Raw genomic sequence first — 24,215 nt, 5'->3', positions numbered from 1 at the left:
GTTGGAGAGCAGGTATGCTAACCACTCTGCCAACTAGGCTGGCGAACATGGTTTTTAACCTGATATTTTAAGTATTTCTTACATTAACATGAACTTTCACTGTTCATGTTAACGTGTTGAACATTTTTTAATCAACTTTGTAAAGAATATGAGAATACAATTAAATTCTGATATCTCACAGCCTTGTGTTTTGATAGAGAAGAGATTTAGTTTTCTTAAAATCATTCACATTGTTGGCTTACACAACCATAACTTTAAATGGAAAAAAGGGGGATACTGAATAAGATGAATATTTATCTTGCTTTCCTAAATATTTTTGAAGTGGCAATTTCAGAAATATGCAAATTAACAAAAAAAGAATAATTTATTTCACTATAAAAGATAATCTTCTGTATACAAAATTCTTATAATTTCCAACTAATTATTAATAGATAATCATTCATTTATTCATTCATTTGTGCACAATAGCTCTTAAAAACAGAAAATAAATATACTAACAACAAAAGAAAACATTTATACAGTAAAGAAGTAATGTCTATAATCAATTAACTACTGGAAAGTTTAATTTTTACTATTACTTATAAACTTAACATTTTACGACCTCACATGCTCTAAATACTTGGAAGATTTAAGATTAACTATTACAGTTATGTACAGAACAAATTACATATTGTATATCAGATTTCATTCTTAGTCACTTTTATCATATATATGAGTAAAAGTAATGAAGAAATAAAGCACTATGTTTCTAGATCAAAACCTATTCCCAATTTGTGACCACCTTGATTAAAGTTTTTGCCTTCAATAAGAGTTGATAATGTGAGCAAAATGCCTAGAAAAAAAAAAAATTAATTCACACTCACATTCAGATTTATAATTACATAAAAAGAGTTTACAAGAGCTCTGTATGTTATACAACGTATACATTGAGATATATGCAAAATCAATATTTGTATATATCTCAAAGCAAAATAATAATTACACTTGTTGCAGCAGCTTATCAATTTGAGTCTGCAAAAATTTGCATTCCATTCTTCTCACTCACTCACTCACTCACACACACACACACACACACACACACACACACACACACACAAAAGAGCAAAGTCTTTGCACCATGGCAGTGATCGCCTCCAAGGAGTTCAAAGACTCAATGATTGAGGGCACTCTGTGTCACACTGTCTATACCACTTAATCCTTCATCTGCATACTACATCATTATCCACACATCACAAAATATAATCTCAAATTGAGAGATGTCAATTTTCTGTTAATCAGTTTACTTTTACAAAACACTTAAGTCTTTTGACTGTTAATGTACTTTCTGTACTTTTGTTTAGTACTTTCTGTAATTTTGGAATTACAGAAAGTACTAAAATTAATAAATAAGCTATGCAGAATAAATCTTCTAACACAAAAAGCTACAAGAATTTAGCATGTACACATATATAAAGTTAAAAAAAAAAAAAGAAAAAAAAAAGAAGAAAATTGGAACTTTAAAATATCTTCATCTAATGATTTTTTTCTTCTCCAAAGGGAATAAGCAGAACTTTTAGTTCTAACTTCTGAAAAATGGTAACTGGTCTATGTCCTTTGCCTATGACATTTTTTTTAGTACACTGGTAGAAATAAACTTAACAAGAATTGCTGCTGTATGGATATTGTGTGGGTTCTATAGTTAATTCTTATGAATTACAGGAATGAATTTTTTCTGGGAGGAAACACTATTTCTCCTGCATCAGAGTTTACATAACTTAAGAAACAACTAAAAATGACCTAGGATGAAAAAATCCCTTACTGGGTATAATAAGAATCAAACTTTCTTCCACCTACCTAGCATTAAGGAGATCAGCCACTTACCTATGCAGGCACTCTACTCCAACTTACTGTCAAAATGATTCATTTTTAATAAATAAGTTTTGATATAATTTTCAGTAATGAATAACAAAAAAAAAAAAAAAAAAATAAAAATAAGTGGTTTGGATTTACAAAATTCCTTCTATCCTCCAAAAGGAGTAGAGGGAACTATTAGTCCTAACTTTTGGCAACTGGCAGGTCTCAGCCTTCTGTCATCAGGAGTTGACTTCTAGTATAGTGGTAGAAATGAAGGTAATGAAATTACAGCATAGTGATAACCATGATGAGGAAAGCAAAACTGGATTGTGAAAAGATGTTAGCTTAAGAGACCAAGGAAAATCAGAATTGTAAAATATTGTAAAAGTAAAAGGAAGAATGACTAAAAACTTTAGTGAATTCAGATGGAAAGTGTCAGTGCACTAGAAATAGCTGAGTTGCTAAAAGTTCACTTTGGTAAGGTATTTATTTTGGGGAAACCATCAGTTCTCTGGATGTGGAAACGAAGCCACAGGAAAAACTACAGCAGATTCTTATCATGACAAAAGAAATCTTTATATAGACTTTTTCGATTGAAGGTGAGTTAGCCGATGTCATATGGATGTAGCAGGTCTCTTTTTCACAGAAACTTGGATTTTTTTATCCTGCGTTCAGGCAAACTAACCATGAGAACACACGCAATTTACAGACAATAAATACTGTTGGTAATGGGTGGTAGATGGTAGAAGTATCGTTATATGTAGCTGAAGAATTAAGTAGAGATGGTGATGTGTGTGTGTGTGTGTGTGTGTGTGTGTGTGTGTGTGTGTAGCAGAGCAGAGTAATGTGTCCTCCTGCAATGAATCTACCTCCTTAGAGGTGTTACATACTAATATAATAATGAGTAAGAAGAAGAAGAAATATTTTAGGAACACTCAGTAAGGCAATTCTTTAATTCCAACATTAAAGTTTATTTTACTTTAGGTGGCAGATCAATTTCACTGTCTCTGTGAAATTATCACCTTGAAAAGTTCTATGTTTGGTCTTTAGAGTATAGTTTTTGGATAATCCTTAGCCCTTTCACAGCTGCATGACAGATTTACAGCCTTTCATGAGCAAGATTCATATATACATAAAAAAAATCAACTAGGATCAACCATTTGACTAAGCCTTCTGGATTATGCAGTGTAGCCACTGCAAAACAAAACTTTCAATTTCACTATATTTTGGCATCCTTCTTGGATATCTTTACAACTTTCTATTACTAGCTACTTCATTTCATAATTTTTCAAAGTTATTACTTGAGACATAAGAAATATTCTTATCTTCAGTTTTGTATCATTATGATATCAGATTCCTTTGGTGGTACTTTTTCGTACATTTCTAAGCTTCCTTCACAAAATATTCTCACGTAATGATATATATATATATTTTTTTTATTCTTTCCAAAAATCTTCCCGTGACTTATTTAATTATTTTAAATAAGCCACGGGAAGATTTTATTTTAACATCTAACTTAGGTTTCCGACATTTTTCTATACATACTCTAAGAAAAGTCAGAAGTACTGACTTCCTACCCATGGACTTTTTTTTTTTCTTCCCAAAAATTGTTTTAACTTCGTGCAGTCACAATGGTGATCTTATATTTTAATCTTTGCAGATGATTTCAGAATATAATTCCAGTATATTCTGAAATCATGAAAATTTATTTCCATCTTTGTACATAGTTTATGCATATGCTTCCCTGGCTGAGTCAGTATGTCAATTTTTTGTTTCAGATTTAGTCATTCAGTTTCTAAGATTTAGTTCTTTTTTTCAAACTCCTTTATTCCCCCATCTCCTCAAATGATATTTCTAATATGAATCTACACTTCAAATCTGAGACTTGTTCGTTTTAATTATTTTTAAGAACTCTGGTACACATTTTTCTTTTTAATAAGATACTGATATTTTTATTCTGCTTAAAAGTTAATGAAGATCATTTCTTATTTCAACTCCTGAGACAATCTGAACACATTACTATCACCAACATAAGTTTTACTGCCCTAGTCAAAATTGGTCCACATTACTCTACTTCAAATCAGCTCCCTTTCAATAAGTTTATTTTCATGTTTATCTTCCATTTGAAAGTTAGACACCAGTGAAACAGAAAAAACCTTCATCTTTACTGAAATAGAATTTTCATCTTTGAATGAATTAAAAAATTAAAATAATTCATATGTGGATGTGTTAACTTCATAAATTTGCTGGGCTGGTTGGCTGAGTGGTTAGAATACCTGTTTTCCACCAAGAAGCTGTGGGTTCAAATCCAGCTTGGGGCATGGATGTTTGTGATTGTCATTAGGTGGAAAATGAATTTCATCACCTGGTGAGAAACCACCATCCCACTTATTGGAGGCCTGAAGTGGCTTTAAAAAGTTCCACATTTGGTCTGTAGAGCAGGGTTTCCGGACTAAAGCTGTATAACTAAGAGGAGACCTCCAAATAGTATTTAAAGAAATGCAGAGAACGAATCAGTCAAAGAAAAGGATCAAGGGATTTCGCCGAAATGTTCGGGGTTCACATATCTCTGCACAAGGATTAGGAAGTGACCGAATAAAAGGCGTGGGTGAAAAGATCGCATCATCAGCTCGAGAAATTTTCATCAAGGATCCAGAGGTCAGGATCGAGAAGTCGCCAATGGTTGTCCGGCAGATGTAAGCCATTGAGGATGCGACAGCGGGAGAAATTATGCCAGTTATCTGAAAGAAAGATGACAAGGAGCCGATCCGCCAGGCAAAACTGATAGTCGATGACGAATTGACACGTCTTCGCCGGGAGCTGTTGTCAGAGGGAAGAAATTGCTCCGTTAATCCAACGCGCATGCAAGCATTCCACAAGCTGATAATCTTCGCCCGAAGTGCAGCAGTACAGCATCCCAAGGAAGCATCAGTGACCCATCGCCGGCGTAAAGAAATGCAGAGAACGAATCTCGGTCAGGATCGAGAAGTCGCCAACGGTTGTCCGGCAGATGTAAGCCATTGAGGATGCGACGGCGGGAGAAATTATGCCAGTTATCTGAAAGAAAGATGACAAGGAGCCGATCCGCCAGGCAAAACTGATAGTCGATGACGAATTGACACGTCTTCGCCGGGAGCTGTTGTCAGAGGGAAGAAATTGCTCCGTTAATCCAACGCGCATGCAAGCATTCCACAAGCTGATAATCTTCGCCCGAAGTGCAGCAGTACAGCATCCCAAGGAAGCATCAGTTACCCATCGCCGGCGTAAAGAGGGATTGAAAAAGGACTGACACAGAACGGAAGTCCAGTTCAAAGCCAAGTACACAGAAGGTAGCAGTTATAAAGTGAGTTGACCCGTTTGTTAAATTTCCTTGAGCTTTTAAGAGAACACTTATTAATGGACTGTAAGTAGAAGCTGATCTAAATAGGCATATCTAAAAATTAAAGATTATAAAGTGATTAAGTGTCAGGAATTTTTAGTTTGAAATAAGTCATAGTGTAACTGTTTTGAAACCTGCCTATAGAATATTCCCCGCATAGAAAGGAAAGAGCAATTGAGTGTAAAAGATATTGTTTATGCGTTCAATGAGTAAGATTTAATAATTTAGTAACAAGTACCATTGCTCAGTATAAATGACTTATGTTGCATTAAGAAAATTAGTTAAATATGTGACATGATTTCGCGTGAGATAATGCAGGAACTTAATTAGTCTATTTATGTAGAGCTAAATTGTTTATTATTGAAAATGCAGTGTAAAAATGTGTCTTATGTGAATTAAAATTTTGTTGTTTAAATATTAATAGAGTGTTGCCTGATAATTTAATTCTTTGATGCAGTGTTCTAAAAAATAACCGAGCTTGTGAGCGGGGAAGATAGATAATTAATACGAGATTTAGATAAAGGGATAGCCACGACTGTGTATGAGAGTATGGAATGATATCCACCAAAAGTAGTAATATTTAATGCCATAAAAGGATTTCCTGAGGTGCAGTCACTAATTCAAATAAATATTTAGAGATCCTTGGTAAAATAAAAATAGGAATACTGGAGGTAGAAATAAGGAACAGGAGGATATAAGTTTAAAGTTAATAGAGTTGTATAAGGGAAAGAGACATAAGTTAAAGAAGTGGGTAGTGACGATATAGAAGAGAGGTATAGAAATAAAAAAAAGAGATATAAGATATATAAAGTATATAAGATAAAAGAGAGAGAAAAGAAATAGATTAGAGAATAATATAGAAACATATCAAAATAGAATAAAAAAACCCTTTCATTTACAGAGGAAAGGAATCAGAGATGATAAAGGTGACATGAAAACTGCTGAAAAAGATATCCTTGATGCATGGAGTAATTACTTCGAAAAATTGCTAAATGAAACAATCAATGACAGCACAATAGTAAAAAAACACTCAACAGGCATAATCAGGAATACATATCCATACTTGTAGTAGAAAAGGCCATCAAAAGCCTGAAATGTGGAAAGCCAGCAGGAGTAGATGATATTCAACCAGAAATGCTCAAGTATGGAGGTATAAAAGTCTTACAGTGGCTGCACTGCATAGTTCAGAAGGCCTGGACAGAGGGACAAATTCCATATGATTGGAGTAGAGCTCTCATAGTACCCATATATAAAAAGAGAAATAAAACTGCACGTGAGAATTACAGAGGTATTTCCAGTGGTGAGCTATGGAAATTTTTAACAAAGAGCTCGCATCGTCGAGCAAAAAAAAAAAGCTGTATTTCACACAAAACTTTTATTATTACAGCTTGTGTACAAATGCCAATCAAAAGTATGAGGGGACAATCAACCTGTAAAGGCTATCATTTTTAAACAAATATTTCATGATCTAAACATGAAATATTTGCAAACAATCATCTGTGTTAATTTATCTTACATAAGAAAAATATTTTCTTATGTATATTTTCAAAAAAGATAAAAACTGGCAAGATCTTTCTGAACAATAAATACAAAATGTTATATTCAGGAAATGACAATCAAGAAAAAGAAGGAATAGCCATAGTATTCAACACAAAATACGAGGTTAATCTTCTTGAATGGCAGGCGGTCTCAAGTAGAGTGATGTGGGCAAATATCAGAATCGGGAATTGGACAATGAGACTTATTTGTGCCTATGGTCTCACAGAAGGTTCTCCTAAGGTAAAAGTGGAAGAATTTTTTTAAGGCTTTAGAGAAAGCAACAGACACAATGAAAAAAGCAAAACTTGGTCCTTGTTGGGGATCTAAATAGCAGAGTAGGAAATGATTGTCAGACATACAAAAATATTTTGGGAAAATTTGGAGAAAAGAGCAAAGCTAATAATAATGGCGAATACCTGTTGGAACCTGTGGAACAAGTAAAACATTTCAGCTACTTAGGCACGATTTTTACTGAAGACAGTAAATTAAATATGGAAATAGACAACAGAATCAGCAAAGATGGTATGGTAGGTAGTCAACTGAATAAATTTATATGAAATAAAAGAGAAATTATCCAAAACACTAAATTAGCTGTATTCAAGACAGTAATGAAACAAATTTTAACTTATGAATCTGAGAGCTGGGTCAGAAGTAAAACACTTGACCCAAAGACTAGAGACTGCAGATATGAGAGTCCTGAGAAAGATGGGGCATGAACAGATATCATCAATGGCAATATCATATTAAAAAAGTGGATATTAGGAAAGAACTTGATATTATCAGCATCCAGGAATGCATTAGCAGAGTTAATCTCAGGTGGTATGGTCACTTAAACAGAATGGGCGAGGAAATATTAGCAAAACAAGTGTTCTCTGCTAGGTTGGCAGGAAAAAGACCCAGAGGAAGACCTAGATATAGGTGGATTGATACGGTACAAAGTGCCTTAGACGATAGAAGTACAAGAACTGATAATGTTGGAGTCTTGACAAGTAACAGACTGATATGGAGGAAAATTGTAGATAGGAAGTTAGTAATGACGTAAATTTTTCATGTAGTATTATCATATCCTGTACACCCCTTGAGGGTACATGTCAGGAATTTGATGATGATGATGATCTGTGTTTAAAATTACTTTGATGCATTAGGCTATCCTTTAAAGACATTATAAGAGAGTTTAGTAATGTTTCTCACAGTAGTTTGTGAAATATGATTTCGCTTTCAACTGCTATTCCTTAAAATTCTTTTGATTTTAACATGGTATCAATTTTAGATTCATAAGAACCTACAGAATTTTTAAAATCATTAATTGCATTAATTGTTTGCATGATTAAGGAATTAGCCCTTATAATACTTATATTGCGACTTTGTAGAGCTTCTGATAGATATGATAATTCTTGTAGGATATCAATCATTAATGCTAGATCTGTTAAAAATTCCAAATTGAGAAGTCGGTTTAAAAAGCACTTATATTTATCGTTTGATGCAAAATGCTTTCATAAAGCTTGGCAATTTCTCCACACAGCAAGAGCTGTTCGTAAACTGCAAGCTGTCCATCGTGGTCAAAACACATGGCAGATCTTTAAAATTTCGATACCAAGGATTTTTGCAAACATATATAATTCTCGTTGATTTTTTGGTGATTGATGATAAAAAGCATATAATTTATCCATAAATATTTCAAAATTATTTATTTCTTTAATGTTTTTATCGAATCGTCTAATGCTAATTGTAAACGATGAGCTACGCAATGCCAAATCACAATGTTGGGAAATTTTTGTAGAAGTTTGATTGCAACACCTGATTTGTTTCCTAATATTACACTAGCTCCATCAGAACAAAATGCAATGAGATGATTTTTTAAATAGTTATCAGAAAATCCATATGAATTTAAAGTAGCAATTATAGTAGCATGTATACATTCCACGATGGTATTTTCTAGTTCTACAAGATCTACAAAAATCATACATAGTTCAGTGAGCTCAACTTGTATGTGAATAACTAAAACACTTATTTTCGATAATGTTGTCGATTCGTCTGCTATTATAGAAATTTTTTGCAATTTTTTTCTATTATTTTGGAGAATATTTCTAATTTTATTTGTTTAGAAATATGTTCAACTACTCTAATTCCTGAGAATCTAGAATGCAATGATAATCCTAGATCAATACCATTTTTAATTTGCAGCTCGATTAAATCTGATAAATCAGACATTGGTCGGTTTCTCTTCACCAAACTATAAACAGAATTAAACATTTTTGAAGTAATTAAAATTTCTTTTTCGTTTAGTTTGTCAATTAAATTTTGTAATATAGATTTGCTACATTCTTCATTTAATTTTATGATTTTATTACGAGCAAATGATTCATTATGTTTGGATAACTTTTTATGCAAAGATGAGGTTCTTGAGTCTGTAGTGTTTCCATTCGGTTCTATTTTCATTTACCCATTCCTTTGATAGGTGACAACTTTTTCTTCCTTCATCACCTAAGTTTTTATATTGTGAGCAAACACGACATCCTAATTTACCATTTTTAACTTCTAACCACTTATACTGCGTTTAGAAATACGATGCTTGCTTCTCGTTCCAGCAATCAGGTAAATGATTTCCTTTTTCTCCTCCAACTTGTTGCATATTCATTGAATCAATGTGCATATTATCTTCAACTTCATCTTCATTTTCAACTGCAGTAGAATCAGCAGAATCACTTTTCATTATTTTTTCTTTCCCCCAAAAAATTTAATAAATTTGACCGTCTTTTCATGTTTCACGGGTAAAAATACTTTTACAATTATAAAAATAAAATTTGCTGAATATACAGTTTTTAAATTTATCATTATTTTTAAATTTTAAACAAAAACAATTGGTTATACATCGGTGTACTGACGAACACAGAACTAATGTCCAGAGGAACAACCCGTTGATGACAGTTTTACGAACATTTGATTGGCTACTGGTTTTACCATACGATTGGCTACTAGAAGGGTAAAGATAGCTCATGCGCTTATTTTATTTTCAAACTTGGGCGCATTCATTATAGAGGAGTTGAAACAATAATTCCAAATAATCTACACACTGCCGAATAGACTAATTTTTGTTAGGTTACCGTATGAGTTTGTCGCTTAATATATTTAAAAAAAATTATGATTTTTTTGAAAAAATAAAAAAGTAAACAAGAAGAAGGGCTCACAAATTTAAGAAAAATTTAACAAAGGGCTCGCATGAGCCCCTTATAGCTCACCACTGGGTATTTCCCTACTGAATGCCCTGATAAGATTTACCCATACACGGTACTAGTGTACTATAGGTTGATCAACCAACTTCTCATGTATGGGCTCAACATAAAATAAAAAAAACTTGAGAATCAGTTGAAAATGATTGTGGAAGGGAAGCTTGATGAAGAACAAGCTGGATTCAGATTAAATATAGGCTGTCAGGATCAGATTTTCACTATATGACAGATAGTTGAGAAATCATGGGAATAAAACAAAGATCTGGAGGAAAGAGTGCTGTAAAAGGAATCAGAGATGATAAAGGCGACATGAAAACTGGTGAAAAAGATATCCTTGATGCATGGAGTAATTACTTCGACTAAACGAAACAATCAATGACAGCACAATAGTAAAAAAACACTCAACGGGCATAATCAGGAATACATATAGATCTGGAAAAGGCATGACAAGGTGTCAAGAGTAAAGCTATTCAAAAATGCTACAGTTGTATGGTGTCAATGGAGCATTATATCAAGCAATACTCAGTCTTTATTTGAATTGTAAGTCAACAGTTAAAGTTGAAGTACAGGAAGACGGTTTTATGTTAAATCTGGTGTTAGACAAAGATGTACATTATCTCCTCTGTTATTCAATATCTACATGGATCACATTATGAAGGAAAGTGGTATTAAACCTGATATCAAAATTGAAGATGTTAATCTCAGCTCTTTACTTTATGTGGATGATGTTATTCTTCTAAATAAATCCAGTACAAATCTGCAAGATTCCCTGACTAAATTGAATAACTGTTGTAATAGATTTGTATGTCAAAGAGAATGAAAAGAGGAGGAAGCACTGAAAATATCAACTGCATTGTGAATGGAGAACCTATAGAACAAGTAAAACATTTCAGCTATTTGGGCATGAATTTTAGTGAAAATGATAAATTAAATATAGAAATAGACAACAGAATCAATAAAGCTGTTATGGTAGGAAATCAACTGAATAAATTTATATGGAATAAGAGAGAAATTAGTCAAAACATTAAATTTGCTGTATACAAGACAGTGTTCAAACCAGTTTTAACTTATGGATCAGAGAGCTGGGTTAGAAATAAAATACTTGACCAGAGACTAGAGACCGCAGACATGAGAGTCATGAGAAAGATTAGAGGAGTGAACAGATATCATCAATGGCAATATCATATTAAAAATGAGGATATTAGGAAAGAACTTGACATTGTTAGCATCCAGGAATATATTAGCAGAGCTGATCTCAGGTGGTATGGTCACTCAAACACAATGGGAGAGGAAAGATTAGCAAAATAAGTGTTTTTTGCCAGATTGGCAAGAAAAAAGATCAAGAAATAGGTGGATTGATACAGTAAAAAGTGTCTTAGTAGATAGAAATATAAGATCTGATAATGTTGGAGTCTTGACAGGTAACAGATTGATTTGGAGAAAAATTGTAGATAGGAAGTTAGTAATGATGTAAATTTTTCATGTAGTACTATCGTATCCTGTACATCCTTGAGGGTACACATCAGGAATTTGATTATGATGGTGTTTATCAATGATATATATAATTGATAAACATAGAAAAAGAATTCTAAGTCCATCTACAGATGTTGAAAATGCACTATAGGTTTGCAAATAACCTTTTGTAGGGTAAGGAGCAACATAAAAATAAACACAGGATCTGCTAATGTTAACTTCATCAGCTGCTTAAGCTTCTCACCTTCTTTCTTCTACTTAGCTTCACAAAAACCTAATTAATACCACAGTAGTTAATATATTTTCATAGTATGCTATGACAGTTAATTGCCTGCTTTCATACCTATATTCCTACATGCTGATGTAGTTGGCTGAGCAGATAGCATACATGCTCTCCAACCATCAGGGTATGGACTCAAGTCCCACAGTAACTTAGATATATATATGAAAGTCATTAGATGGCAAATGATTTTCAGTGCCCAGTGGCAGACCAGTATCCTGCTTATTGGAGACCTGAAGTGGCTTGAAAAAGTGCCATGTTTGGTCTCTAGAGCAGACTTTCCAGGAAAAACACATGCCACATCCATAGGAAACAGTTGACTCATCATTAAGCTGAAAGCCCTTTTTCACATTCTAGAAAGGATTTGACCCTAGGCCTTTCCCAGCCAAAAGGCATTATCTGTATGCAGCTATAAAATGATCAGAAAACTGAATCAGCAAAACAATGCAATTACCGATAGATATCACTCATCAACATGGCTGCACTGCATAGTTCAGAAAGCCTGGACAGAGGGACGAATTCCCGATGATTGGAGTAGAGCTCTCATAGTACCCATATATAAAAAGGGAAACAAAACTGAATGTGAGAATTACAGAGGTATTTCCCTATTGAGTGTTCCTGGCAAGATCTATGCAAGTATACTTGAGAAACAGTTGAGAAGAATTGTGGAAGAAAAGCTGGATTCAGGCCAAATAGAGGCTGTCAGGATCAGATCTTCACTTTACGACAAATAGTCGAGAAAGCATGGGAATATAACAAAGATCTGTATTTAAGTTTTGTCGATCTGGAAAAGGCATATGACAAGGTGCCAAGAGAGAAGCTATTCAATACGCTGCAGTTATATGGTGTCAATGGGGCATTATATCAAGCAATACTTAGTCTTTATTTGAGTTGTCAGCAGTTAGAATTGAAGGAAGTACTGGAAGATGGTTTAATGTTAAATCTGGTGTGAGACAAGGATGTACATTATCCCCTCTGTTATTCATTATCTATATGGATCACATTATGAAGGAAAGTGGTATTAAACATGATATCAAAATTGGAGATGTTAATGTCAGCTCTTTGCTTTATGCGGATGATGTTATACTTCTAAATAAATCCGCTACAAGTCTGCAAGATTCTCTGACTAAATTGAATAGCTGTTGTAATAGATATGGTATGAAGGTCAGCAATAAAAAGACAAAGACAATGAAAATAGGCAGAATCATTGAAAATGTCAACTGTGTTGTGAATGGAGAACCTGTGGAACAAGTAAAACATTTCAGCTATTTAGGCACGATTTTTACTGAAGATGGTAAATTAAATATAGAAATAGACAACAGAATCAGCAAAGCTGGTATGGTGGGAAGTCAATTGAATAAATTCATATGGAATAAGAGAGAAATTAGTCAGAACACTAAATTAGCTGTATACAAGACAGTGTTCAAACCAGTTTTAACTTATGGATCTGAGAGCTGGGTCAGAAGTAAAACACTTGACCAAAGACTAGAGACCACAGATATGAGAGTCCTGAGAAAGATTATAGGCATGAACAGATGGCATCAATGGCAGTATCATATTAAAAACGAGGATATTAGGAAAGAACTTGACATTGTCAGCATCCAGGAATGCGTTAGCAGAGCTAATCTCAGGTGGTACGGTCACTTAAACAGAATGGGCGAGGAAAGATTAGCAAAACAAGTGTTCTCTGCCAGGTTGGCAGCAAAACGAACCAGAGGAAGACCAAGATATAGGTGGATTGATACGATACAAAGTGCTTTAGACAATAGAAATATAGGATCTGATAATGTTGGAGTCTTGACAAGTAACAGACTGATTTGGAGGAAAATTGTAGATAGGAAATTAATGATGTAATTTTTTTCATGTAGTACTATCATATCCTGTACACCCCTTGAGGGTACATGGCAGGAATTTGATGATGATGATACTATATAGTCTTACTATAAATAAACATTGGGTTATGCAATAATAAAATCTTATTGGGTTTACAATAAGAGCATAAATATATACATAGATACACACACCCACATGTATTTATTTATTTTTATCGACAGCCTATTTTTCTACCTGCTGCAGGGTGAAGGCCTCTCCCACTGCGGGAGATTTTGGGTCTACTACTCCCATGGTGACCCAGTCCATATTGGGAGAGGACAATCACAAACATCCATGCCTTCGTGGGATTTGAACCCATAGCCTCTTCGCTGGAGAGCTGATACGCTAACCACTCAGCCAAATGACTAAATACATTTAATGAATAGAAGTCAAGAGATACCAAAATAGAAAAAAAAAATTATTATTTGATTGAAAACTAGTTTCTTAGAAAAATTCATTAGGTGCATAGCATGAAAAGAGAAATATAAAAATATACATTGTAGCTATAAATTAACTTGTAAACATATTGCTGACATTTCAAGCAGTTCTGGATGCCACAGTATTCTTGGGCAAGTTCACATGAGCATGATCTCATGTATGTCAAAGTTGGACAGCTGAAGAGTGACGATCAAACAGGTTATAGCTAAGGTTTTTATTACAATGGACTGGACTGAGGACAATTTCTATTGATTCCACAAATATTCTCTCCAGTTCACAGTAATCACATCATTATTTGTCCCATTATCCACTTGCTCACTGTACTGAAGATACCAATGTAAAAGACTTTATATCTCTACATATATATATATATCAGCTCTGTTTCATCAAAGTTAGCTAAAATACTCAATACAAGTTTAAAATCTGCACTTCTTTTACTCCTCTGTTCAAACTCCACTCCTTATTCGGTACACTTAAACCAAAACATGACAGCCTAAAGTATCCAGGAGTTTATCGTCTTTGGTATAACTGCAATGTGCCCTATTTTAGTCAGACAGAGAAATCCACTGAATTGGATATGGAAGAACATGTGAGAGACATTAATATGGCAGAACTAGAGCTTGTGCACCATCTAATCATGTTTTTAATTCTGCTTGCCCTAACAAAGAAGATTCTGTCATTCATCCAGTGATCTGGAACAAAGCAGAAAACATTTTTAGATGCTATGATGACCTGAAAAGACATTGTGGAATCAACAGAAATTGTCCTCAGTCCAGTCCATCATAATACAAACCTTAGCTATAATAACCTATCTGATTATCACTCTTCAGCTATCCAACTTTAGCATATGCAAGACCATGCCCACGTAAACATGACCAACAATACTAAGGCATTCACAGAATGGCTTTAAATGTCAGCAATACATTTACAAGTTAATTTATAGCTACCTCTTGTATTGTATATTTTTGTATTTCTCTTTTCAAGTTATACACCTGATGAAGTTTTCAAAGAAAATGAAACTAGTTGTGCAATCAAATAATAAATAGTATATTTTCTATTTTGGCATCTCTAGGCTTCTAGTCATTAAATTTATTTAATCATGTCATATAGTCAACTAAATGTGTTGCATTAAAAAAATAAAATAAAAAAAATATGTGCATGTACAACAGACACCCCCCCCCCTAGGAGGAGGGTGCAGCATGCCATGTAACAAGTCACATGTCTGTAGCCGTATAAATTAAAGATATTTCGTGCTCCCGAGTAAGTGCAACTGTGTCCAAGTGAAATGGCTGCGAGAAGGGAACTGATGGAGTTTGAAAGAGGTGTTGTGATGATAGGATGCCATGTTGCAGCCTATCTGTTTGGCAAATTGTTGGAAAATTGGGCCATCCCACGTCAACAATCAGTGATACCATACTGAGATGGAAGCACAGGGAGTCAACTGCATGTGTTACCTGCAGTAGATGGCCCACCAACTCAGTAAATGTGACCATAGGGGCTACGAAGGATAATATGTAAAAACCTCCATTCGTTGACTGATATGTTGAATGCAAAGTTCCAGGCATTGACTGGAACATGAATCTGCACAAAAAATTCAGAACTGAGGCTCACAAAATGGATTCATGGTAAGACTACAATATGCAAACCCCAAAGTACCAGAAGCAGCATGCAGCATCACCTTCGGTGGTGCAAAAGAGCATGTACGATGAGATGAAGAAAGGAGCTTGGAAAGCTGTGTTTATGAAGCAACGAATTATGCTACGCCTTTTACTAAGCAGATGGATGGGTGTGGATGCCAGTGAATGTCTTAGTAGAGTGCATAACCTCAACTATGAAATTCGGAGATGGCGATGTGATGGATGGTCCTGTTAATTCCTGATTTGGCCCCAGATCTCTGTTTGTGATGTCACAAATATTGAACTTTGAGAGGTATCTGAACATTCTGGACAGTGCAATACTTCCTACTTTGTGGCATTTCTACAGATCTGACCAGCTTCTCTTTCAGCAAGACAATGCGCCATGTCTAAGGTTGCTGCTGTAACTGCGTGGTTTGTAGACATGAATGTCAACACTTGACTGGCCTTCATAGAGCCCTGATCTCAATCCTACTGAATATCTGTGGGATGAACTGGAGCATCAGGTGAGCTCAAGGGATGTCTACCCCACAACAGTCCAGGACCTTATTACATGCCTACAGGAAGAATGATCCAAAATTCCCATTGAACCTTATCATACACTAGTGGAAAGTATGCTCTGCAGGACTGCTGCAGAGATCACAGTGAAAGGATATCCTACATCTTATTAAGGTAAGTGCCATGGCTGTTTGTTCTTCATGCTATGGTGTCTGTTGACTTTTTTCAAGTAGTGTATGTGTGTCCATCATTAACAGGTATAAGTTTGATTTTAACTTCAACACTTTGAGAACTATCAGCTTTAGAGACCACCAACATTTATTTTTGATAAAAATCAGTAGATCTCCTTCCCACATTATTACCTTTGGACAAGTGTCATGGAGAGAGAGACCTGTTGTTACACTTGATATTTTGAAAACATCTGATAGGATTTGACACTGAGGACTTGCTCTACAAATTGCCATTTTATGGTCTAAATTTCACCCATTGCAATTAGATTGCCAGTTTCCTCTCAGGTTATTCACTGTGTGTAATGATTGAAGGTGTTCCTGTTTCCTCTTCAGACTTTCCTATTGATGCAGGTGTTACTCAGGGTTGTTATTTCACCTACATTCTTCCTCATATACATAAACAACCTACTCTCACTGACCTCAAATCCTGTTCAGTTTTGCCGATGACAGCACTCTCAATTCATCCTACTCATACAACAAACCTTTAATGCTCAAACATCTCAAGCTTCGAGAATACCTATAATAAGTGGCCTAAACACTGTTCTCCACACCAAAATAGTTTTCTCTCTTTTTTTTTTTTTCCCCACTCACAAAAAAAAGACCTTAGTTCTTCTCTCCTTATCTTTTGATAATATTCAACTTAACATAGATCTCTCTCTCTCTCTCTCTTCTTGGTTTGACTCTAATTCCTAGTTTTTCTTAGCATAATCACATCACTTCTGTAGCATCCTCAAGCTTCCAGAAAACTTGGCATTCTCTTTCACTGAAGACATTACTTTTCATCTGTTGTTGCAGTTCTTTACCCCATACAAATTTGATACCCCCATATCAAATCTGCCCAACCTTGGAATATTGCAGTATAGTTGGGGTGGTGTATTCAAAACCTCTATAACAATTCTTGATGCTATTCAGAAGAAAACAGTTTGGTTGATTAATAACTAATTGACTGAAGAGAGTCTATGACTCTCTTCAGTCAATTAGTCAATTTCTGCAATGTGTCTCTTCTATAGATATTTTCATAAGTGTTTTTCATCAGAACTAGAATTAATTCCATAATTTAACAACACTATTACTATAGTGCTATTCAGTTAGTCAATATGGTCAATATGTAATTAGTCAATATAGTACTATATTTCTGATAACAGAATGAAACTAGGAGGACTTTGCAGATGAAAATACAGAGAGAGGAAAAGATTTGAGAAATAAAGATATAAACGTGACAAATATAGTAATTAGCATTATAACAAGAAAGGATTATAGCTGTTCAAAACTGTTCTGTGCATACTATAACCAAGTTCTGTAGTTCATCAAATTCCCAATATGTACTCTCAGGATACACCACTGAGAGTACAGGATGATAGTACTACATGAAAAAGTTACACCATTACTAACTTCTGAGAGTGTCAGGTCTTGAAAACCTTGGAGGGTAATGGATAGCAATGCTGTAGCCAATGAAGTTCTAACTAAGGCTTAGCTATTGCTGTTACCCTCTTGCCATGATCAGAGCTTTAATAGCTCAATAACAACTTATCCCTACACTGTCCTCTACAGATAATGGGGAAGATGAAAAGCATTCTTGCTTCGCCCCTTTAAGCCAGTCCTTATAAGGACTTCTGATCAATAATTTCCTCCAAATTAATCTGTTATTTGTGAACACTCCAATATTATCAGATCTTATATTTCTGTCTTTTAAGGCACTTTTTACTGTATCAATCCATCTATATCTTGGTCTTCCTCTGGTCTTTTTCCTGCCAACCTAGCAAAAAAACACTTGTTTTGCTAATATTTCCTCTCCCATTCTGTTTAAGTGATCATACCACCTGAGATTAGCTCAACTAACACATTCCCTCGATGCTGACAATGTCAAGTTCTTTCCTAATATCCTCGTTTTTAATATGATATTGCCATTGCTGATATCTGTTCATGCCCCTAATCTTTCTCAGGACTCTCATATCTGTGGTTCAGTGTTTTATTTCTAACCCAGATCTCAGATCCAAAAGTTAAATTTGGTTTGAACACTGTCTTGTATACAGCTAATTTAGTGTTTTGACTAATCTCTCTCTTATTCCATATAAATTTATTCAGTTGACTTCTTACCAAAAAACTAAATAATTATAAACAAAAATGGATATAACATGAAAACCGAATGGCCAACACTCGATATCCTAAAAAAACTAAATAATTATAAACAAAAATTACCAAAACAAAAAACTTACCAAAAAACTAAATAATTATAAACAAAAATGGATATAACATGAAAACCGAATGGCCAACACTCGATATCCTAAACAAGTACTGAAATATAAGTCAACCGGAAGGAGCAGGCAGGGTGGACCTCAAAAGAGGATAATAGATGGATATTGACACCAGAACACACCAATATGGTCTATACCCGCAATTAGAGTTATGATGATGACTTCCAACCATACCAGATTTGCTAATTCTGTTCTATTTCCAAATATAATTTGCCATCATTACTAAAAATTGTGCCTAAATAGCTGAAATGTTTTACTTGTTCTATAGGCTCACCATTCAGGATACAGTTGATGTTTTCAATGTTTCTACTTTTTTTCATTGTCTTTAGTCTTTTTATTGCTGATTTTTATACCAAACCTATCATCATTATCAAATTCCTGATATATACCCTCAAGGGGTGTACAGGATATGATAGTACTACAAGAAAAGTAACATCATTACTAACTTCCTATCTACAATTTTCCTCCAAGTCAGTCTGTTACTTGTCAAGACTCCAACATTATCAGATCTTATATTTCTATTGTTTAAGGTGCTTTGTACTGTATCAATTCACCTATATCTTGGTCTTCCTCTGGGACGTTTTGCTGCTAACCTGGCAGAGAACACTTGTTTTGCTAATCTTTCCTCGCCCATTCTGTTTAAGTGACCATACCATCTGAGATTAACTCTGCTAATGCATTCCTGGATGCTGACAATATCAAGTTCTTTCCTAATATCCTCGTTTTTTAATATGATTTGCCATTGCTCCCATCTGTTCATGCCACTAATCTTTCTCAAGACTCTCATATCTGCAGTCTCTAGTCTTTGGGTCTTTGGTCAAGTGTTTTACTTCTAACCCAGCTCTCAAATCCATAAGTTAAAATTGGTTTCAATACTGTCTTGTATACAGCTAATTTAGTGTTTTGGATAATTTCTCTTTTATATCATATGAATTTATTCAGTTGACTACCTACCATACCAGTTTTGTTGATTCTGTTGTCTATTTCTACATTTAACTTACCATCTTCATTAAAAATCGTGCCTAAGTAGCTGAAATGTTTTACTTCTTGTTCTGTAAGTTCTCCATTCACAATGCAGTTGATATTTTCAATGTTTCTGCCTATTTTCATTGTCTTTGTCTTTTTAATGCTGACCTTCATACTATATCTATTACAACAGTTATTCACTTTAGTAAGGGAATCTTGCAGACCTTGTAGCAGATTTATTTAGAAGTATAGCATCGTCCACATAAAGCAAAAAGTTGAGATTAACATCTCCAATTTTGATATCAGGTATAATACCACCTTCCTTCATAATGTGAACCATATAGATAATGTACATCCTAGTCTGACACTATATTCAACATTAAACCACCTTCCTGTACTTCTTTCAATTCTAACTGCTGACTTGCAACTCAAATAAATACTAAGTGTTGCTTGATATAATGCTCGATTCACGCCATATAATAGTGTTTTCAATAGCTTTTCTCTTGGCAACTTGTCTTATGCATTTTTCGGATCTATAAAACTTAAATAGAGATCTTTGTTATAATCCCATGATTTCTCAACTATTTGTCGTAAAGTGAAAGACTGATCCTGACAGCCTCTATTTGGCTTGAATCCAGCTTGATCTTCACTAAGCTTCCCTTCCACGATCCTTCTCAACCATTTTTCAAGTATACTTGCATAAATCTTACCAGGAACACTCAATAATGAAATGCCTCTGTAATTCTCACATTCAGTTTTATTTTCCTTTTTATATATGGGCATTATGAGAGTGCTACTCAAATCAACCTTCTGTCCAGGCCTTTTGAACTATGCAGTGCAACCACTGTAAGACTATTACCTCCATATTTGAGCATTTCTGTTCGAATATCCTTTCCACACTTCAGGCTTTTGATGGTTTTTTCTGCTACAAGTATGGATATGTATTCTTGACTGCATGCCTGGTCGGTGTTTTTTACCGCTGTGCTGTCATCACTGCTTGTTTCATTTAGCAATTTTTCGAAGTAATTACTCCATACTTCAAGGATATCTGTTTCTTCCATTTTCATGTCACCTTTATCATCTCTAACTCCTTTTACAGCATTCCTCTTTCCTCCATTTCTAAGCTTCTTCAACAACCTCCAGAATATCTTGCCGCCGTCTTGATATTTATTTTCTATGTTCTTACTAAAGTCCTCCCATGACTTTTGTTTAGCTAGTTTCACACAGTGTTTAGCTTTCTTACATTTGTCTCTGTATTCTTTAAGAGCACAAGCTGACTTATTTGCTAGGAACTTTTGATATGCTCTCTTCTTTTCTTTCACTGCCTCTTTAACTTCCTGTGTCCATCATGGACTTCTGATTTTTCTATTCTTGTAGACAAACTCACCAGATGCCTCTCTGGCTGAATCAATCAGTGTTTTCTTCAGGGCTTGCCAATGAATCTCCAAGGTTTGGTTCCTGTTCTCAAACTCTTTCATTTTTTCTTCAAACATGTTTGTGTATCTTAGTCTACAGTTCTCATCTGAGAGCTCCTCAACTTTTATTCGCTTTAAAACTTTCTTACATGTTCTTCTTTTCAATATGAAATTCAATTTTATCCTGCTCAAGACTAAATGGTGATCACTTCCAATTTCAAATCCTCTGTACACTGTGGTATCCTGCACCAGGGGGAAAACATCACTATCACAATAACATAGTCAGTGAGACTTTGCCTCTTCTCTCCATGTGAATTTGTGCACATTTTTATGTTGGAACATTGTGTTAGTAATAACCAGTCCATGTTCTGAGCAGAAATCCAACAGGTATTTGCCGTTTTTGTTAGCTTTGCTTTTTTCTCCAAATTTTTCCAATATATTTTGTAATGTCTGACAATCATTTCCTACTCTGCTATTTAGATCCCCAATAAGGACCAACTTTTCTTTTTCATTGTCAGTTGCTTTTCTAAAGCCTCAAAAAATTCCTCCACTTCTACCTTAGTAGAACCTTCTGTGGGATCATAGGCACAAATATGTCTCTTGTCCAGTTCTCCATTCTCATATTTGCTCACATCACTCTACTTGAGACTGCCTGCCATTCAAGAAGATTAGCCTCATATTTAGTGTTGAATACTATGGCTACTCCTTTTTCTTGACTGTCATTGCCTGAATATAACATTTTGTATTTATTGCTCAGAAAGAGCCAGTGTTTGCCTTTTTTGTTTCAGTCATCCCTATTATGTCGATCTGGTACTTATTCAATTCCTTAGCTAGCTCCATTTCTTTGCCATTCAGGCTTCTTATGTTTATAGTACCGATATTGAACTCTAGTGATGTTGAGTTGGTGTGGGTTTTAGGATTTGTTCCAGTAGCTGACTTTTTACTGTTTTCTCTGGCGAAAACAACGGGGGGGCCTTGTTTAACCGGGCGAATCCCCAGCCGGCATGAAATTCTGTCACGTTGTATTGTTATTTTTTATTTTGGTTTAAGCCGATAAGAATACAATTTGGTTAGCTAAATCCCAAATTGCCAGCCCATCCTCGTTTGTTCAGTATCCAGGTAGGTGCACCACGACATTAGGTCAGAAACCCTGATCAGTTCTCCGCATTCCTTTAAAGGCTATGTGGAGGTCCCCTCTCATTTATATAATTTTGACCCTTAAGTACCCCCCCCTACCAAACCTACTCAACAGTTATTCAATTCAGTCAGGGAATCTTGCAGACTAGTACTGGATTTATTCAGAAGTATAACATCATCTGCACAAAGTAAAGAGTTAAGATTAACATCACAAATTTTGATATCAGATTTAATACTACTTTCCTTCATAATGTGATCTATAAGGATAATGAATAACAGTGAAGATACAAATGTGCACCCTTGTCAAATACCTGATTTTACTTCAAATTATCTTCTTGTACTTCTTGCAATTCTAACTGCTGACATGCAGCTTAGAGACTACATATTGTTTGATATAACATCCCATTTACACTACATAACTGTAGTGTTTTGAAGAGCTTTCCTTTTGGCACCTTGTTATATGCCTTTTCCAGATCAACAAAACTTAAATAGAGATCTTTGTTATATTCCCAAGATTTATCAACTATTTGTCTTAAAGTGAAAATCTGATCATGATTACCTCCATTAGGCCTGAATCCATGTTATTCTTCACCAAGTTTCCCTTCCATAATTTATTTTTAGCCATTTCTCAAGTATACTTGCATAAATCTTACCAGGACTACTCAGTAGGGAAATACATTTGTAATTCCCACATTCAGTTTTGTTTTTCTTTTTATAGATGGGAACTATGAGAGCTGTGCTTCTTCTTCTTTTGCTATGCCTTATCCCGTGTTAAATGGGGTCGGCGTTCCCATCTTTAATCTTCTTCTTCCAGATTCTCCGGTCCAGGGCATCTTCCCAACTCCATCCTTTCTCCCTAAGATCCTCTGCCACCTTATCCCTCCATTTGAGTTTGGGCCTGCCTCTTTTCCTCCTTCCCTCCACCTCCATATGCTCCACTCTCTACATGACCAAACCACCTCAGCCTGCTTTTTTGTACCTTCTTACCAATCTGTCCCACCTTGATCGTCCCTCTGATGTAGTCATTCCTTATCCTGTCCTTCTTTGTCACACCATTCATCCATCTCAACATCTGCATCTCCGCCACCTCCATCTTCCTCTCCTGTGCCTTTGTTATAGGCCACGTCTCCACGCCATGGAGCATCGTTGGCCTCACCACTATCTTATACAGCTTTCCTTTCATCTTACAACTCACTCTCTTGTTGCACAGGACCATGCTCATCTTCCTCCAGTTCATCCAGCCGCATGTTATTCGGTGCTGTATTTCCGCATCCAGGTTACCATTCCTCTCGACGACTGACCCAAGGTACTTGAATTTCTTCCCTGAAGTTAAAGTGAAAATCTGATCATGATGACCTCCATTGGGCCTGAATTCATGTTATTCTTCACCAAGTTTCCCTTCAACACTTTCCAGAGGATTGAAGCACAGCTTCAATCCTCTGGAAATCGACCCTCTGTAGCTACCATTACTATATATTTAAATGTTTAAGTCTGTGAATATTTTCCCTCTTGGTATATTTGCACCACCTAACAAACTATGCTGAACATGGCAATGAGGGCTTTCCTATTAGTTGATACTTCATCAGCACATAGCTTAGACTTGGAGTATTCTTGGATTTATAAACATGAAATTTTGCACCTAAACAGCAATTCATTGATTCAACCAGTGTATCAGCATGTCATTACAAACTTCAAGACAAGTGTTACCAAAAGCATACTGAAACAATGTTTCACAGCAATCAATGGAGAAGGCACTTGACTTTAAAATAATTCTAGAAGAGTTATAATATTCGAAATGGTCTAGGTCACTGACAAAGCATGAGAGAATGTGAGCCAGAAATCAGTCAGTGGAATGGAAAACTTTTTGCCACCAAACAACAACAACAACAAAAAGAAACAGAAGAAGTGGCATAGCTCGGTCTTGGCATAGAGGTGACATAAGAATAAGAATATGTGGAGGGTCTTGTCCAGCCATTCTGAAGATTTTTTACTGTTTGTTGGATGCCAACAGCAACATCAAGAAAGTTTCCTTATTT

The 24,215-nt window shown here is 35.1% G+C and overlaps 1 protein-coding gene across 3 annotated transcripts in view; it reads right to left on the bottom strand.

Moving 5' to 3' along the window:
* Window positions 1–345: 345 nt before the first annotated feature.
* LOC150098886 (non-selective voltage-gated ion channel VDAC2-like) overlaps window positions 346–24,215 on the bottom strand; it is a 98,952-nt gene continuing 75,082 nt past the window's right edge. For all 3 annotated transcript variants that reach the window (XM_090405322.1, XM_090405320.1, XM_090405321.1), the window contains exon 9: window positions 346–832. In XM_090405322.1, coding sequence (XP_090261448.1) covers window positions 741–832 — 92 coding nt within the window. In that variant the 3' untranslated portion in view covers window positions 346–740. The remainder of the gene's footprint in view (window positions 833–24,215) is intronic.

The sequence above is a fragment of the Typopeltis vanoorti genome, chromosome 15 (genome assembly GCF_054136105.1).
Source record: "Typopeltis vanoorti isolate ZY-2024b chromosome 15, IOZ_Tvanoo_1.0, whole genome shotgun sequence".
NCBI classification, from domain to species: domain Eukaryota; kingdom Metazoa; phylum Arthropoda; class Arachnida; order Uropygi; family Thelyphonidae; genus Typopeltis; species Typopeltis vanoorti.
The sequence above is the reverse complement of the archived record's forward strand: the minus strand, read 5'-3'. Positions and strand labels throughout refer to the sequence as shown.